The sequence below is a fragment of the Diuraphis noxia genome, unplaced genomic scaffold, assembly GCF_037042655.1.
Source record: "Diuraphis noxia isolate RWA-SAM2 unplaced genomic scaffold, SU_Dnox_SAM2 contig0004, whole genome shotgun sequence".
Taxonomy (NCBI): domain Eukaryota; kingdom Metazoa; phylum Arthropoda; class Insecta; order Hemiptera; family Aphididae; genus Diuraphis; species Diuraphis noxia.
This window is the reverse complement of record NW_028301714.1, coordinates 19,978,768-19,998,653: the sequence shown is the minus strand read 5'-3', so window position 1 is coordinate 19,998,653 and position 19,886 is coordinate 19,978,768. Positions and strand designations below refer to the sequence as shown.

Genomic DNA, 19,886 nt, shown 5'->3' with positions numbered 1-19,886 from the left:
ATTTTACATGAACTTTTGAACTTTACATTGTATCAATTTGTAAAGTTGTTTTAGTTTTGCCCGACGTCCAATAATAGTCCAACGACGTCTCTAAAATATGTAATTTGTTTTTTACGGAATAGTTTTTAATGTTTTACCTACTTTAAATTGTAGTGCTGGCTGTGCAGTTGACACTAAATAAAATTATATAGTGCTCTATTTCTTCATCAGAAGCAATATATCGAATAGAGAGTGTGTTATACAGTTTTGTAATTGGTATAATTTAATTGGTATTTTACTACAGTCTTTGAAAACCGAAATTCAAAAATGATAAACAAACCGTTCATTACTTTAAAACGTCACCATCGCCAAAAAGTGGTTTAGTCACTAAATTACCTTAATCATCGCTTTTTTTCAAACATTGTGTATAATAAAACTGTTGAAATAGATTTCTACAAATATGTACCCCAAACACATTTATCAATAATACTAATAATTTAAGCCACGAGAGCTATTAAACTTGGCTTATATTTTTACAGAATGAGTAAAAAAAAAAACAACATAATAGGTATTATATATATTTGTGTAAAAATGTTATATTAATTGTTTAAAAAGATTGTAATGTGAGAGTTTATAAATTACAATATAGCTATTTGAAGCAATAAAATGGACGAATAAGATGAGAATATAAGATAAACTAATGGTGCATAACTAAATTATCAGTTGATATCTCTAAAAACTTAAAAGTATTAACTATATCTACGTATACATATAAATATAATATAAGCAGGTTATAATTTTTATCGTTATTAACATTTAACTTGAAATAATAAATTAATATAATATAGTAAACAACCAATTGAAATATAAATATAAAATATAATGCATGCTTTGACATGATCAACAAGTTACTATAGAGAGTATGGGTACTATTGTTATTATTATGTTTTTTTTTTAATCATAAAATGTTTCAGCACACAAGTAATATTTTTGACAGTGGATTCGATTATATTAGATACATGATTTTTTTACATTGATACAGTTGAATAAATTATAGTTATATATAGTATGAGTGTAAATGTATTCTTCTATGGATCTTCTGATGATGTCTCTTATCGCTTATCGCTATCTGTCAGGAGAATGTCCTGAGGGAGTCGAGGTCGTAGACATCTGTTTTTTTCCTTGGTTGTAATGACGGACTCCGTCCGAATTTTTAAATTGTTGTGAAAATTTTGGAATTTTGTCTTCCATTTGTTGATGAAGGATAATATACCCGTATTATTGTGAGTTTGACTGTTTCTTGTAAACCACGGAGCTTTGAGGCAAATCCTCAAAAATTTGTTTGAGTTTTGTTGTTAAGTAAGTGTGCCTAAACTCATTTTTTAAGATTCTACGTATTGTATTAGATTTTATCAATAATTTTTCATTTAAAAGTATAAAATTACATAGTGTTAATACCAAAATAAAAGTTTTTTTTTATGAGTTGGTAAGTGGAATCACCGGTTATGTGAAAAAATAGGTATTTATGAAAAAACTAATTTCTTTTTTTTTAGACACATCAAAAATCTCTCAAAATTGTAATATTTTTGACTTCGTCGTTTCTAAGAAGTGCAAATGTAACAGTTTTTTTTTTGAATTCAACATATCATTTCTATAGCATGTTATAAAATAACAATTACAAATAATTCTTTTGAGAACTTTATATTTGAAACCAAAAATTGGACCTTAATAGTTTTGGCTCAATAATCTAGCCACGAATAATAACAAAAAAACTGCTTACTAGAAATCTGTATTAATATGAAAATAAATTCACGAGTACGTACATATTATATAGTAATTATATTTATGGTTTAAGCATCGATGGCAAGAACTGGGCCTGAACACCCGTTGACAATAAGACACGGTGGTAACCCTCTAGTAATCGTTTCTATCCAACACATGAACAATAAATTGATTTCGTTATTTTTTGGCGCCGTTCTAAAAGAGTTTTTTTTTATAAAATTAATCTTTCGGATAACAACAAACATTAATATTATACTTACAAGATGATAAGTTCAGAATTAATTGAATGCAATTTAATTGAATCTCTTAAAAACAACGTTTTAGAAATGTGTTCTTTTTCTAAATTGCTATTACCAAAATCTGGAAAATAAATATATGTTTTTATAAAAAGCAATTTTGGTTTTCGGATAGTTGATTATTTTATTACGTAAATCATCAGAATGATAAATAATAATGATTTATTGGCTAAAATACATACAACGTGTAATTATTTTTCTAGCAATTTTGTTAAAACACAGGTCATATAGGATACAGAGTATATAGAAGTAATTTTTCTCATAAGTATTGTATATACAATATATATATATTTATGAGAAAAAAAATATATATTATATAGATGATTATCTTAAGCATAACAAAGCATTATGTTACCCTTGGAAGCTGTGTGTTCTAATAGAGAATTGAAATATGACAATGTTGTAGCCAAAGTAGGACTAGTAGTTTTTGCTAAAATTACATCGAAGTAATCGAATTTAACTCGATACAGTGATAACATTTTTTTTAATCTGAAATGAAAAAGTGTAATTATATTTTATTTTTATTTTTGATTTAATATCTAATTAGTCGTAGAAAACTATTTGTATAATATAACTGCAACATGCCGTGTTCAATTTAATATTTTAAAATTTTTATATAGATTTAACTATATGGCGCAAAATCTTTAAAATAGCTTGTAATGGTTACTACTTAGAAAAATAATACCGGATTATCGAATAGCCGAATTACCGAAATTCTACTGAAATATTAAACTAAAGTATAAAAAAATGTATGTATGTGTAATGTGTATACCTTAAATTATTTGTAAAAATTTATATTAACCATAAAAAGTAATTATATCACTATGATACCTTCCATATTAGCCCACTTGAAAAAACTGGACAGGCCCCTATAAACTTTTAAAGTGTTAAAACTGACAACTCCAGTGTAATAGACTTGTGCATTAATTAGGTATTTCAAATCAAATTTTAAATCATTGTTGATGGTACATAATACATAAATGTAGAAAAAATGAAAATCATCCTTCAGCCTTAGCTCCAACACTACTGCATATAATATTCCCAAAAACTTAATAGAAAGTGTAAAGAAATTAAAATCCTAGCTAATTAGTCATACCTCATACCGTTAAAATATATTATTCCTTCTTTGGAATGAAAGTGTTGAAGGTGGATTGTTCACCAAATTATAATACATTAGCAATTTAATATACATAACGTCACATAGTATATTATCACAGATAGAATTTATTTTTGGAAGAGGTTGTGCTACCAATAATTTTCCAAAAATGGCTATTTACTATTGATATTATATAGAGGAAAGAGATGATTTCCTTGAATGAAGAATTCTCGGAGAGAAAATGAGTTTTCATTCCTCCTGCTTATTGTAAATAATAAATTTATAGATTACCTATATGTATAGAAAATAATGTTTAAAAAAGTAATTTTAAACCACAAAATAATAAATAATTGAAATTATAAAAACAAATTATGTCTATTGGAGCTGAAGCATGAATACATTGAATACTATATATATATATATATTATATCAGGCACGTCGCCAATGGGGGTGGGCCTTAGGGGGCCTGGTCCCCTAAGAAATGTCAGTGGCCCCGGACTGGCCCCCTTGATTTTTATTTTTATTTTTATTGATCTTTATAGCTTCGGCGACATGGACCATTAGCTTTATACATAATTTACATTATACTATTTCTTAAAACTTACATGTTTTAGGCGACAATTTAATTACAACAATAAGGGCTGTTGACTATATTTATTCTAATTAAATGCATTTATCTATTTTGGTTGTCCTGAGGAATGACATGATTTTTTCGGGTTGACAGTCGGGTCCGATTATTCGTATAAGTTGGTTGGTATATTTAGTTTTTCTCTTTTGATTTTTATTTTTAAATATTATGGTGCGTAATATAATTGCCCCAAGCCGGTTAAATCCTAATTGTTTATTATATGGTACTCCATAATATAGTAAAGTTAATGATCGTATAACAAAAATTAAATTCCGAAATTGTATAAATATTCGTCAATAATACAAGATAGACAATAAGACGTCTATTAATAAATTGAAATCTAGGAATGCCAAATACGGGTATCGAACGCACATTTGATAAACACAACTACAGACAATACTATATATAATAGTGGACCAATACGGTAAAAGAATAATAAAAAAACATGCCTAACAAAATGATATGTCCCAATATGATACTATTATCTATCGAGTTAGAGACTTAGCATTAAGCAGCGAACCAAAGAAATAGACGACTTGTCCTAATATAGTTTTTTAAGATGTATATTGATACCTATATTAATAAATAACAAAAATATAATGCTTAACTAATACAGACAATACATTGTGAAATGTAGTATTATTTTTTATAGATATTGTCTGATAAGGAGAGGAGTGGTATTGGGTACAAAAAAACAGAAAGGGGCCAAAAAATATTGGCCCCCTTTTAGAAAAATGTCTAGTTATGTGTCTGTATTATATGCTATTATTACTAATTTGATATTTTTAAATCAATACGATTTTCATAAAATTAAAATTTTTACTTTTGTTTTTCTTCAAACAGCCACTCAATTTTGGTTGTAACTCCGAAAATTCGAAATTTACAATTTTCCCACGCAGTGGTACGTTTTAATAAAAGTGCAATGACTAAAGATACACCTAAATAAATTTTAAAACAGTTTGATTATTTCCAATTAGTTGTAGGTATATATATATATGTATATAATATTATCATTTATTTTAAACAGAAATACGTATTTAGTTTACCAACCTCCATCGTTATATAGCCACCACACATCTACTATCCCATTTTTTCGTATCTTCTTATCGAATGAAAATTCATTGTTTTTTATTTTTACAAAACTATCTGCCACCCTGAAATATTGTTTTCCTATATTATATGCTAATCATTCTAAAATATGATAATCCTATTAATTCTAATAATAAATAAATGGTGAATATTGAAATTGGTATGACCACTGATATGTATTAATTGGATATTAATAGATATATAAACAGGCTAATACACTAAAGATATAAAATGTAAAAACTTATGATGAAACAAGTTATGAAAGCTAACGTTACGAGCTTGATAAATTTCCGGTTTCTCGTGGTATTTTTATACAACGCAATAAATTGAAATTCAGTATACAATTTATGCGCAGTAGTAACTAAGAATAAATAAATATCTTAAATAAATAAATAAATACCAATATTCGTAGCTATTATCTATTACTTATATACCTACTGGTAACTAACAAGAGGGTGGACAGACATAACACGAGATTTAAGGTTTTTTAAACTTTTGTTAGGCACCTACAACCTTGATAACTAACACAATTTAAAAATATTTAATATTAAAAGTTATTTTATACTTTTGTTGATTTCTTATATTTTGATTTGATTTTATTCGGCACGGAATATCTTCATTTTTGTCTAAGTGCTTAAAATCTTGTATTAATGAATTTTGATTATCATAACTTTCTGTTGATGACACTCGAACCATGACTGTTGATATGTTATTCATATGTGACACACTGCAGTTTAGAAGATTTTCATTATAACATGATATATTAAAAGTTAAGTTCTTTTAATGTAAAATATTTTAAATTATATACCTACTTGAAAATATTTAAATAAGCTTGAAGATCGTGATTCGGACAATTTAGCCAATCGAATTTGTATCCAACCATTGCTATATTTGGTTTCAATTGTCCATGTCCACAGCTATATATTATACGAGTAGCTAAATCCAATTCTGTGTTATCAAGGACAACATATAGAGATTTGATTCTAGAATTCTTTAACCATTGAATTCCTTTTTCAAGGCATATTTTCTTTTGACTCGGCGTAAGCGATGTCTTAAAAAAAAATATATATATAAGTATGTATATCCTTCATTTTAATACATACAATTGTTACAGATTTTATCATTTTTTGTTATAGCTAACCTTTTCAATATTGACACACATCTGTACACCATTTTTCTTCGTAATCAAATTAGCTAATGCAACTAAATTTTTTCTTGACTCAGGGTATCCAGAAAAAATAATTAAATTAGGTAAATAGTTTTTAATATGGTAATTAATACTAGTGGCTTTATACACGTTTCTTATAACCATTTTTAATTGAAATATTTGAACAGAAGATCCCCAATTTATCGCTTTATTAAAATACAATTTTTGTTATTGAAAATATCGATTAATTAATTCATTAGGTTCATTATCTAAGCAGTTTAACAAACCTTCATTTTTTCTATAAGCAAATAAGGCCACAATAATTATAGCAAAAACAAAAATTATTGACATAATTTCATCAATTAATAACATAAATAAAATGCAGATACCAGCTGTAGCAACACTTAACCATCTGTGATATAACTAAAAACATAATTTATTAATAATTTATTGTTATACACTATAAAATAATGTAAGTAGTTAACCATAAGTATTATTTACAATCTATACTACAGTTACGAAATAGTTTCTGAGTATCTCCTCAATAGTCCTAACCAGGCCAATCATGCTTTTTTACTTCAGGTCTTAGGTCTTATAATTTAATTAAAAATCCGAACATTGAATCATTATCGTATTTCCTATCTGGCCTAACATCTTTATTATTCAATCTATTCACATCAATCGTCGATGTGTTCAATACTACAATAATTCAATAGTTGATATAATAATCACCTTATGCATACTATAATCAATAACTTATCTTTCTATATCATGTTTGTTTTGTATTTTATTCATCTATAATTTAGAGCTAAATAATAACTTTTTATAGAAATCTTATAAAACAATATCTTCTTCTTCTAGTGGAAGTATCGATCTTTAAGATCAGCCCTTCAAATAAATTTGCCTTCATTTCTATCTACACTTTGACAACTCTCTGTGTGGTGCTACTGTTTCAAAATCCTTTTTTTCCATTTTAAGTGTGGCCTGCCTAAAAATCTTTTCCAACCGACTCTTCTTAAAAATATATATAATATATACCTATGTATATATAAATTATGTAATGATGAATAGGTACCTTGTATGAAGGCCTCCAACCCAAAGGATTATAATATGCAACATGAAATGCACACAAATTTAACATGGCGTGTACGGATAAATAACAAATTGTGGTTAATTTGGAAATATCCTCAACACTAAATTTAAAAACACCTAAAAAAAATACATATCAATTAATTTTAGATGATTTAAAAAAAAAAAAATGAATAAACGATTAAAATTTGTTTTGCTAATTCAAGCAAATAGTGTTAATTTTTTAAATTCTATTTCGATTAAACTTTTCTAAAAAAAATTATTATTAAATAGTTGATTTTATACTATGTACCTATATTATAACCTATCACCTATACTTAAAATTATAAAACAATTAAAAAGATCTAACCATATATTTTAATCTTGTATAATTTATCAAAATAAAATTTGAAATACAATAAAAATATTTATTATATAAGACTAAATACATTTAATGCCTTAAGCTAAAATACTGTTACAATATATCTATATTTTAAAGTTAAAATTAAGTATTTAATAAGCTAAGTATTAAGCTATCTATTATCTTGTAATTATTAAAGTATTTTTTTAAGAATACCTAGGTAGGTATTATAATGTTTAACAAAGCAACAGAGGTATATGGGCCGCGGCCCTAGGTAGTGAGCTTGATCTCGGTATACTATGGTGTCTTATCGTTTTAAATCCTAATCACACGTTCCTGTTAAAAAAATATGATTCTCAAAACTGATAAAATATTTGTAGGCATTTTACATAATATATTCAATATTGTATTAGTAAATAATCAACAATCATTACTCATTAGTGATAACTAAAAATTAAAAACTATTTTACAAAAGTATATTATACTTTATACGCAATACCTATAATGAATAATATTGATGATAAAATCGTGGCAAAAACATGTGCACGATATGGTTCTTCACTTTTCCCGTAGCCTTTTGCTAAATATTTAAAAAATGGCAAAACATCATCTCTTCCCATTCTTTGTAACAACTTTGGGACCAATATTATTGAGGATAAAACCTTACTAATAGTAGCTGCAATACAACCGATGTCTATGGTAATCGGAAATAACGAAATCGAACTAAATGGCTAAAAACATTAAAAAGTAAAATAAATGTTAATTTACACATAAAAGAGAAACGGACAAAAATTAAATTTGTAATGAATTAACATTTTTTTCATTATAAAATCCTTTGTTGCAAAAAGTAGATGAACAATTTGAAAAAGTGTCATTGTTTAAAAAGATTTCATAGTCATCTTTTCTCAATTTAATCGTTTCAGGTAGTATCATTAATATAATATACGAAACTGTAGTAATAAGAATCGAATATAATGTTCCTTTTGGTATTGAAGCGCTAGAATCCTAAAAAAATATTGAGATTATGAGATCTGTTGTCAAATTAATATTATTATTATAATACTATATTGATATAACATTACTTTAAGATCTTCCGGTGAATATTTTACTCCAGCGTTTATACTAGTTACAGTTGGGAAGAAACGCGTGAAAATCATTAAAAAGTATTTAAAATTTTCATAATCTAAATAGTTTTTCACTGGGATATAATGCGAACTCATGTTAATTACAAATAATAATTAATAAACACAAATAAAATATATTACTGTTATATCCAGTGAAATCGGGTGCCATTTCTAAATCACTTTTTGGACGAATATATGAGCCAATAATTAAGTTAAAAATACCAACAATTATCGTTATTAGCAGAGCATATTGTACCTAAAATAAAAATATAATTCAATTTTTAATAATTTATGAAATAATTTATACATACTTCAGCTTCTATATCCATGCCTATACAACCAAGTATACTCATAATTACTATAGATACTACTCCTAATGCTCCAGTTGATAAGTTTGAATTTATTATATTGAGTATATCATTTGAATGTAGTGATGAATATAAAAATAAACAAAACATATTTGTGTTCAAAACCACTGATAAAATGTTAGCAAATGCTAATATAATACCAATCGACGCACCAAATTCCGGACCAATTGATCGGGAAAGAATGAAATAAAGACCTCCTACACAGATAAAATAATAATTAATCAATAAATAAAACTAAAACATAAAAAGTATATTTTTACTATAGAAATAGTGAAAGGAGATAGAAGTAAAGGTAATGTTACTGTAGTATTGTTTTTTTTTTTAATATCCATCAACTTAAAAGGTATCTTGAATTACATTTAAAAGGTTTTTAGTGCTAACAAAATGGAGGTGATTGATGAACATTGGTTTTACAACGATATTTTACGTATAACGCTTAATGTGTGGGGCGTGGGTGTATATCAACTATTAAGGTATATTCTGATTATTTCAGTAGTTTCTTCAGTGTAAAACATGGTAAATCTAACCTAATATAAAGAGATTTATTTTAAACAAATACTTCACAATTATGCATTTACATTTTTACAATGGGTTTCTGCAGGTGAGTTTAAACATTAAAAATAATATCAGACACTAAAAATATTCATGTACAAAGTTATATTTCATTAATATTATGATTATTATTTTAATAATGTATTTATTTATTTTATTTATTTATAATTTTTAATAAGTTAAATTGTTATTTCTTTGGAAACAAAAAAAAAAAATTAAAATATTAAGGACTTTTTTGTTTAACCTGTGATTAAAACCCCTTAATCTGTCTTAGCTATAATTAAGGGATTATATAATGGATTTATTCCTATTTAGCTAAATAATTAAGAAAATGAAAAACTAAAATTGTTAAATTGCATTCTTCTAAATGTAAGTTATCCACATATTTTATAAAATATAGTAATTTATAACTTTGTTAGATAATAACTCAATCAATTAATGAACCAACAAATAAAGAAGTAAGTGACGATTGAGTCATAGTAACTAAAAAACAAATCTTATACATTTTTTTTTAAACTACCGGCTTCTAAAAAAGCTCAGTTATTTTTTTTTTTATTGATCTTGAAATTTACAAAAATAAATTTCCGCTTCGACAACACAGGCTACTAGCGTTAAATTTTTAGTAAAATACAATTATATAATAATAATTAATATGGTATATATCTTAAATAATTTTACAGTATTTTAGTTGTGACTTACAGTAGGTTTATCATTTTTATAGTTTTGAAAATTCTATTGTGTTGGATTTATTTATGTTTAGTTCTTCTCTTTGTATTTGATATATTCTGCATTCTTCAAAAATGTGTTTAATTGTGATTGTGGCGCCACATGTTTGGCATATTGGTGGTTCGTTTTTGCCAACAAATATCCGTGAGTGTCTAATTCTAACTCGATTCAGTTTTTTTTCGTTTGTGGTACGAATGTTTGGGTTTCTTTTCCATCTTATTACTGTTTTAGATTCTGAACGGAGCGATGAATGTATTGATTTTACCATGATGTGTTTTTTTTTTTGTGTCCGTCATCACGTTTTGGGGCAGTAAGAGTGCTTCAATTTTTGACTTCAGTGCCTTGTTCGATCAGAAAGTGAATCTAGTTGGTACTTTGGGTCAAAAGTAAATAATTCTTAATATTTTTCTAAATAATCGGGATAAACAAACTAAAAATTAAGGTTAAGGTTAGGTTACGCTACGCACAATCAGTTTTCGACAAAATCGATTTTGGTTTTTGAAACCAATCATACATGAAATTTTCATCGAATTTTTATATAAGTATATTCTAGTATATTCAGATACTTGACGTTTTCACTGAATATTTATATAGGCATTATATGATTTTTTTTCTATAAATATCAATAAAAATTTATTTGGTGGGTAGAAAATCTTGAAAATTTAATACAAGGCATTTAACATATTTTTACAATAGCAGTTGAAAAATAAAAAAAATGCATAGTCACTATTTTTTTTAAAAACATTCAAAATTTTAATTTGACAACATACCGCTTGTTTGCTACAACATCGACATAACACGAAAAACATGATTTTACACAAAATGAATTTGAAATAATATAAATTAGAGTGCCTTGATAGAGAGAGTGTGGCCATACGGAGTATTGCTCTGATTGGACGAAATATTTTACCGCCATTAGTTGGCTACTTTTATTTTTGATAAGATGCTTTTACATACACAATCATAAGTTTTTTAAATTAAAAACAATTTACTATATGTATTTAATTGTTATTATTTGTTAAATCGTTTGAGTATAATAATTTTCGAAGTTTGCTTTAATTTTTGTAAGTATAATTTTCAGTATACCTGTATGTTAAACATAAATTATCAACTACAGGCAATCAACCTATCTGATACCGTGTAATATGTAGGTATTTATAAAATAAAATAATAATATATATAATAAAATTATTTAGTGTATTAAATAAAATAATATACACTTTATAATATGCACTATAGTTTAATTACAATTCGAAAAATGCCTGGGTGTGCAGACGTTGGATGCACAAATTCAAATAAAAAAGGATTTCTAATGAAACATTTTCCTAAAGATGCTGCCAGAAGGAAAATGTGGCTGGTAAAAATGAAGAGGGATAATTGGGTACCAACAAATTACTCATGCTTGTGTGAAGTAAGTAGACTACCTAGGTATATTTAAATAACTAATTATAGTTAATTTTAAAAAGTTTAATATAGGTAGGTATACCTATGTATTTATTATTCAATGTGTATTTACCAGAATATATTTTGTGCATAGCAAGTAGGTGCCAGGTACCTACTAAATTTTAGCAATTATTTTATATTTCATTTAATCATTTAACTTGCCATGTTTCAAAATATATTTATTTTAACCAAAATAAATAAATAAAATAAATACCTACTAAACTTACAAAAAATTTAGTTACAAAAAAAAAAATAGGTAGTTTACATATTAAGTAGGCTGTAAAAAATATTGATTGTCTGTTTAACTTAATATTTATTGATGTTTTATTTTGCAGTTACCTATCTCATAAGTAATACATATATTAGGTATGTATAATTTGATAATATAATTTATATACATTGGTTTGGGAATAAAGTATTATTTTAATTTTCAGATGTCCAATTACTGAATAATGTTATTACAGTGCCTTGAAAGAATCTATCAATCCAGAAGTCTCCAATTATAGTTTTTAATTTTTAGTAAATAAATAACTAATCCTACTCATATTTTGAGTGAAATAGATTGGCTATTTTCATCTATTCAACCGGGCTACAGAAAAATAAATTAAGAAATTATTTTAAATCTATATGAAATTTAACAATATATTGTAAAATCAATTACTAATGCAGGGTTGCATGAAACATCACTAAATTTTTAACGAATCAATAGTGAGCTAATGGTTCCTTTAACATGATTTAGTGGCTTATTATTTGTCCATTAAATGTTATTACTTATTGAACCATTAAATAATTACATTTTTTATGCAACTAGGCATAATTAGTTTATTTGAAATGTGGCATTATAGCAAGATGCCACTGCAGCTACCAATTTTCTAAAAGAAAAAACATTTGTAAAACTCAAATATATATTTCCATGTATACTAATTTGTCTATTTTTTTTATTAAAATGGTAAACATTTAACACTATCAATAATTATTTTTATTTACCTATTTATTTACCTTACTACAATAATATGTAACATTGCAAGTATAAAATAAACAAATTATAAATTAGATCACCAAGAATAATCTATTTTTATTTTACATAATTATTATGGTAAAACCATATTTACCATTTACCAGTATAAATAGTTATTATTTTTAAAATATAATTTAACAGAGAATATTTTTTAGATATTATATTACTTGGTAATTTGTAACTGTTTTATTTAAAATAAATATTCTATACTTTTAGAATAGGTATAATAAAAAGTAGGTACGTGTCCTATAACATGTTATTAATTAAGATTATATTATAAATCTTAAATTAATATTTGAGTCTGAGAAGAAATGAGAAATTGAGAACAATTTGAATGAAAAGTTTTCATTGAAAACTACAAAATAATACGTAAAATCTTATAATATTAATAACTGATATACACCGAAATATTTGTTTAGCCAACTAATGGCGGCCTAATCTCTTATCGTTTGTTATCGCTCCGTATGGCCACACTCTCTCTATCAAGGCACTCTAATATAAATAAATATAAATAATGATAACGCAATAACGTCACAACTGCCATCTAGCGGCTAATTTATGTATGTTCACTTATGTCGTTCTTGCAGCATAAAGAAAAACACCAAAATTATTATTATTTGCAAACAACTCAAAAATGACGATTTTTGTGTTATGTCGATATTGTAGCAAACAAGCGATACGTAAAAATCACGAAAATTCGTAAATTATTTTATGCTAGAAATTCGTAAAAGTTTTTCTTTTTAAATCTAAGATTTGAAAATTTTTAATAATCTATAATATATCCTAGACAGATAAACTGATAAACCATCTCCGCTCAGAATCGTTTTTGTATACATTGATATAATATCATTGGATTCAAATTTAATTCCATCCATTACAGTAACCCACTTGTAAGTTGTAACCTACTGTACAGCAGAGCGAAATCCACGACTTACCCGCTTTTTTATTTTTTTATTATTTGAGGTATTTTGGAGTAATCTTGATTATTTTGAAGTTCTAGTGTTATTTTTTTCTCTGATGCTGGGTTATTTGTTAATCTGGATAATCTCGCTGCATATAGAAGTGCCAATTCAGTTCTTTTTAGATCCGGTGTTGGTTCTTCCGCTATGTTGTAAATGCTTTTGATTGGACTGCTTTTTAAGGCCCCTATAGCTATTCGCATTCCTGTGTTGTGATTTGAGTCTATGTATTTTGTTAATGAATTGTTTGCTGTATTTTAAATAATTTAACCATATTGTAGTATTGCTTGGATTGTTGATTTGAATATTTTAATTAGTGTTTCTGATTCACTACCCCAAGATGTATGTGAGAGTATGTTTTAGTATTTTGAGTGCTTTGTTAGTTGCTATCTTTAGGGATTTTATGTGCGACGACCATGTGAGCCTGGAATCGAATTTGATTCCTAATATTTTTATGTGTTTTTTGTTAATTATTTTTATGTTTAATTTAATGTTAAGTTTACCTACATTTGGTTTTATAGAAAAGATTATGCAGTTTTATTTTTCATTTGAGAAACTGAATCCAGTTTTGTTTACTATTTTTCTAAATAATTTATTGTTTTTTGTAGGTTATTTTGTACTGTTATTTTATTTTTACTTCTACAGGAGAAATTAGCGTCATCAGCAAATATGTTGGCTTTTATTGGAAATAAACAGTGTTTGTCAATTTTGTTAATTGCCACTAGAAATAGTGAGACAGATAGTGCAGAACCTTTCTTGAGTGAAGTTTTCAGAAAGTTGTTTTGATGTTTTGACTTGGAATGAACTATTTTTTAGAAAATTTGTTATAAAATTTAGCATATTGCCAGTGCATATTATTTTATTGGGTTTTAATAGAATATAATGTCTCCATGTGACGTCGTAGGATTTTTATTTGTCAATACTGAGAAGTCCTAGTATTTTTTTGTTTTGAATTGCTTGTTCAGTTTCTTCTTTTATTGTGGTGAGGTTGTCGTAAGTAGACCGATTTTTTCTAAAACCACTTTGATTTGGAGTTAGGTAGTTGATTTTTTCAAGGAACCAATTTAGTCTGAAATTTACAATTTTTTCGAGGACCTAGAACATTGTGTTTAACAGAGTTATTGGCCGGTATCCTTCAGTACTGAAGTACTCGTATATGATGTCTGGGTTGTGATCTTGTATTAGTAAAGTAATTACTTCGTATTTTTTATTGAACCCATTCATGTTCCACTGTAGTATAGTTATATTATTCTTATTCTTATTTTATTTCATTTATGTTTTTAATTCTTTTTTTTTTATTGGTTATAATAATGTATTGTATGTTTAAAGTTGTATATAATTATTCTTGTGTAGGGAGTTATGATACCAGTTCTTGTGGCTGTTATATTCTTGGACCTTCTCAGTGGAAACACCCTTGTCAAGAAGAGAATTGCACTATCTCGTTAATCTGTTTTTCATGTTATGGGTTTTGATTTTAGGCTTAATGATCTCTATCATTCGATCATCTCCAAGCTTGTAATGTTGAAATTTTTTAGTACTGTATCTGGATTGGGTATGCCGATCGAGTTTTCTATCGTGAATTTGAACTGATTATTATTTATTTTTTGTTGGGTATTTCTTCAAATCTGGTTTTAATGGGTTCGAGTATTTCATCGAGTTGTAGGATTATATTTTCGATAGATCTATTGCGTTATTTTTTTTTGTTGCAGTTTGGGATGTTTTGGTCGTATTTGGTTTGGAAGGGGTAGTTTCATTTGAGATAGTATCTTGATAGGTAGATTTAGCGGAAGGTGAATCGACAGTTTTATTTGATGAAGTTGAGGCAAGCGCTGGTCTTTTTCGTATCAGTTGTAAAAGGAGTCAATACTATGTTATCTTCCGTTGTTACTTCCATTGTTAATGGGGCATCAAGAAAAGACGGTTGAATTGATGTTTGTGAAAAGTTGGTTGTATTGGTTTCGACCTTTGAGTCTTCGAGTGTATCACATGTCGGATTTTTGATGTCTACTATATCGTCAGTGACGTTAGAAGATTTGTTGTACACTGGAGCTTCATATATCTTCAGTTAAAACAGTTGCAGATAATATGGTAAAATTTCGGAACAGCTTTATTAAAGAACATGCAATGTTCTATAAATAACCATATTACAAAATGTTATCAAAATAAATTGTATTCTTTGGAAATAAAAAAACAAACTAAATACCTAATTTAATTAAGAAGCAAACATCTTGGTTTTACGGTTTTTTTATATACATTTTGTAATGATATGCTCACACATCATGATTGTATGTTGTTTAGATATTCAATAAAATAAATAACAGTCAAGTTGTCGCACGCAGATAACAGTTAAAATCCAACAAAAAAAAACACCATTGTCCACTGATGAAAGGAACGATTTGTATTATTTAATCACATGGGAACTTATACGTAGTTGTGACTATCTGGCACAACACGTGTGAGCTATTTCGTGTGCCACCAGAGCAGGGGATGGTCCAATGAGGATCTCTGTTGCCAAAGACAATGCTAAGTCTTTGGAAACGCAGAGGCCTTTAGTGGAGCCACTTACAACCCTGGCTGGCTGGACCACGTCGTCTCCTTCCATCAGTGCATGAGCACCACTCTCAAGTGCACGAGCACCATCCAAAACTAAAACAACTTCAAGAGTGCAGAAGCACCTAAAAAACTTTTCAACACCAGACATTGCGAGCGACAGCTGGACCGTTTCATTTTTAAAATCGAAATTTAACAGTGTTGTTTTTCTTTAATCTGAGTGTTTAATAAAAAAACCTTTATTTATTTTATTACGTCAACTGCATATCAAAGACAGCTGCGAATAAGGTAAGGTGCATGCGCATCAATATTCATATATTTATATAATTTCATATATTATATTGTATTTATTAGATTTTTATAATTTAATAATTAATATTTTATTACTACGGTGTACTTGATCGTTCTCGAATTACGACCTCGAGAACCCTCCGACGATCAGGAAGAAGGTAATAGCGCAATTTTAATATTTATATCTGGTAGCTTATTCTCCAGCTCTTATAAGAGTAGAGAACAATACAGATCCTTTAGTGTAACTCAATAAATTAACCAAACATCATTTTTATTTCTAATATCCTCATATCTTCTACTAGTAATATATAACTATTGGCAGGAGCCTTAGTTATATAATAGTTGTATTAACTTAAATATTTTAGTTATATTATTATTTATTTTATTCATTTTATTCATATTATTTTAAATTCTTTTCTTTTATTTTTGCGTTATTACAATTTAATGAATATTATTATTAGATACGTTGGTGTTTTCTACATATTTTTCAAAAATTTTAACTACTAATTACTGTCGCTTGTTGGTGTGGCAAAGAATCAAAAAATCATACTTATTTGATACCTTCATTTTGATATATATATTGTATTTAATTATATTTATAAATTATGTTGATATGATTTTTGAATAAATTGAGTTTTATATTTGTATAAAATATTACTATAGTGGTATATTATGATAATTTTAATTATATTTATGATATTTTTACTTGTTATTGAATAAAATAATACCTTCTTTAATTTTTCCATTTGAACTGATCGCACATAGCGAAAAATTGGTGAATAGAATAATAAATAATGAAAGAAAAATAACAATGATTGAATGAAACATTGGAGCATGTCCTAACATCCACGGCATCCGAAAGAAAAGTATCGCACTCCAGGTGTTGAGTAGACATGGAATCAACACGCCTTTGACCCATCCCAGTTTTTTTCTTGGGATCATTTCTTTATTTTCTGTATTACGATATAATTCATTGAACGATTGAATCTTTAAATATAATAAGACATATTATTGTACAATTAATAAAATAAAATATACAATATACATCAATACATGGTACAATTTTATAAAACTTTCTATTATTTTTATTTTTATTTTAAAAATAAATATACAATCTGTGCATAATAGAGCACAATAATCATTTATTGTTTTTTACGTTATTTACATGAAAAGCATGAGGGAAGAAGTCATCAAGAGATAGATCTACATTTTGATCTGTGTAACTAGATACAACATAAAAATGAAAAATAAATTGATATGATTTTGTAAATGGTAAATGTTTTTTTGATATTTAAAAAAAAAAGCTTTTATTAGGTAATACAGTTACCTACTTGATCAATCCACGGACGATTTTTGTTTTTATTTTTTTCGTACTCTGACATGTCTTTTAGCTTTCAAAATGACTACTGCTGCATAAGAAAGTGAAGTTTGTAATAATATAGTAATTGAGTCATTTTTTAAAGTAATTTAATAACTTGTATATAGGTCATTGGGAATAATGATATTATACTGTATAAATTCACGAGATCCTCACAATAGATAAAAACAATGGAATATTTGTCTAAGTACATGTCTCTGGAGGCTTTAATAATTAAAATTATGAACAAAACGAACTGGGCATTAAATGTATAATTATATTGTGTTTTATAAAATATCTCCATAATATACTTAAATATAAAATACAACATTATGTGAGTTGATGTGATATTCATATATAAATACGCATTGAGTATATACATACTTTCCTTATATAAATACAACGCATGCAACACATAAAGAATAACCCCGTCTCCTCGTCTTCGGAAAGTTCGATCGGACATTCTACAAAACCGATACAAATGCTTCACCAGCGGTACTTACGTTGCATTATAAAAAAATAAAATCATAAACACATCGTTATACCTTAAGATTAAATTAACCAATGAAAATCAATGAGGAAAGGATTACACAAAGTCGTTCTATATAAAGTTTTGAAAAAACCAATACACATGCCAGTCGCTTAAGTAAAAAAAACCCTCGAAAAACATTGTCCACGCCAGTATGCACTTTGTCAATATTTTTACAATTCAAGCAAACGTGTTTACACATGTTTTTATATATCGAATCCTGCTCGATCGTACGATTAATTATTTTGCACCATTAACTGCTTCATTAATGTGTTAATAGTTATCTCCACTAAACTTAATGTTACACACCACAGTCCTTATTTACTTAACCATAGAGTATTTAGTTTATCGACTATTATCGAAATATAACTACCTACTATAAGTAGTTATTTATTATTTATATTATTATTATATCATTACATAACTGTTATTAGATCATAATCATCTCTTTAGAATATAGATTAAAATATAAGTGTTCACTAAGTTAAATCACACTTTTTGTTGGTGACTATATGCACGACTGTTATGAATGTAGGGATTTTTAAGAGCTTGTGATAATAATCACGTCCCAAATCATACCTAACAAATTCATGCAATTGTGTTCGAATCATATCAATATCATACAAAGGACATACCAGAAACTGGGCGGGAAAAAATATATCTCATAATATTATTAATATATATTAATATTTATACTTAGTATTGAATATATAAATTAAAACACTTAATATATATTTATACATATCGCAGTGACATCGAGCATCGAATATATGTAATTAAATCTGCAGTTGAGTAAATTAAAACATTTAATAATGTATAAATATACACGCATTGAAATTAAATATAATAAAGTAGTAGAATAATCATACATACCTCCTTCATGTTAATGAAATGAAATCACTAAATAACCTTAATGACACGAGAACACGTAAAGTGTATAGTCCCTCGTGTCATATAACATTAACACGCCACTCTTTACTATAATGTATAGTCTAGTAATATGGATCGTTAAGGTGCAGTGTCTTTTCTGAAGGTTAGAAAAAAAAAACTCAACTGCAGTTCCCCACCTCTATATTCGGATAGGTCATCGGTCATCAGTTCATCACTCATCAACATACTGTACTTTCAGTATGTCGCGTATTTTCTCTCTATATCAATTACAAAATATTCTAACACGTGAAAGTTGGCCCACCTTTTTTCATTCTTGTTACGTACTTGAAAATAATTACTTACAAATTTAAAAAACTTATTTGCAAAGTTTTTTCTAATTCTTTGCTAAATATTGATATGGGCTAGATTGAATTGAGAGAAAGTGTGGGCTATCTTTACAACTATAAAAATAAAGCTACCAAAACTTTGAATATATCAAATTTTCAAGTTTTAAATTTGATCTTAAAAATACTTACTAATGAACCACAATATCTAGATAAAGTAAACAATCCAAAAAGTTCTAGTTGTCTAGTTGGCTTAACTTCCAAAGATATTTTAAAATTGTTGACTTAAAATATCTGATATTGTGATTA

The 19,886-nt window shown here is 26.9% G+C and overlaps 2 protein-coding genes across 9 annotated transcripts; one reads left to right on the top strand and one right to left on the bottom strand.

The window, feature by feature from the left end:
- Positions 1 to 1,752: 1,752 nt before the first annotated feature.
- On the bottom strand, positions 1,753 to 19,260 carry LOC107167023 (bumetanide-sensitive sodium-(potassium)-chloride cotransporter-like). 8 transcript variants are annotated; one of them, XM_089226214.1, is made up of 17 exons: positions 19,237 to 19,260; positions 17,206 to 17,464; positions 8,882 to 9,135; positions 8,712 to 8,826; positions 8,529 to 8,644; positions 8,260 to 8,451; positions 7,946 to 8,177; positions 7,093 to 7,226; positions 6,305 to 6,440; positions 6,012 to 6,223; positions 5,683 to 5,921; positions 5,436 to 5,597; positions 4,832 to 4,935; positions 4,605 to 4,719; positions 2,413 to 2,546; positions 2,022 to 2,121; positions 1,753 to 1,956 (listed from the first exon to the last, which is right to left on the bottom strand). In XM_089226214.1, exons 1-17 carry the CDS (start codon positions 19,243 to 19,245, stop codon positions 1,830 to 1,832), a joined length of 2,640 nt encoding a protein of 879 aa, XP_089082340.1. In that variant the 5' UTR covers positions 19,246 to 19,260; the 3' UTR covers positions 1,753 to 1,829. The 8 variants fall into 8 exon arrangements, 7 of the variants coding, with proteins under 7 accessions (XP_089082340.1, XP_089082339.1, XP_089082337.1 ...); XM_089226213.1 differs by lacking the exon at positions 19,237 to 19,260 and adding an exon at positions 18,219 to 18,266; XM_089226211.1 differs by lacking the exon at positions 19,237 to 19,260 and adding an exon at positions 17,809 to 17,918.
- On the top strand, positions 11,210 to 12,622 carry LOC149055820 (peroxynitrite isomerase THAP4-like). Its single transcript, XM_089226218.1, has 4 exons — positions 11,210 to 11,363; positions 11,456 to 11,627; positions 11,995 to 12,025; positions 12,094 to 12,622. The coding sequence occupies exons 2-3, from the start codon at positions 11,475 to 11,477 to the stop codon at positions 12,007 to 12,009; spliced, it is 168 nt and encodes a 55-aa protein (XP_089082344.1). The 5' UTR covers positions 11,210 to 11,363; positions 11,456 to 11,474; the 3' UTR covers positions 12,010 to 12,025; positions 12,094 to 12,622.
- Positions 19,261 to 19,886: the final 626 nt, after the last annotated feature.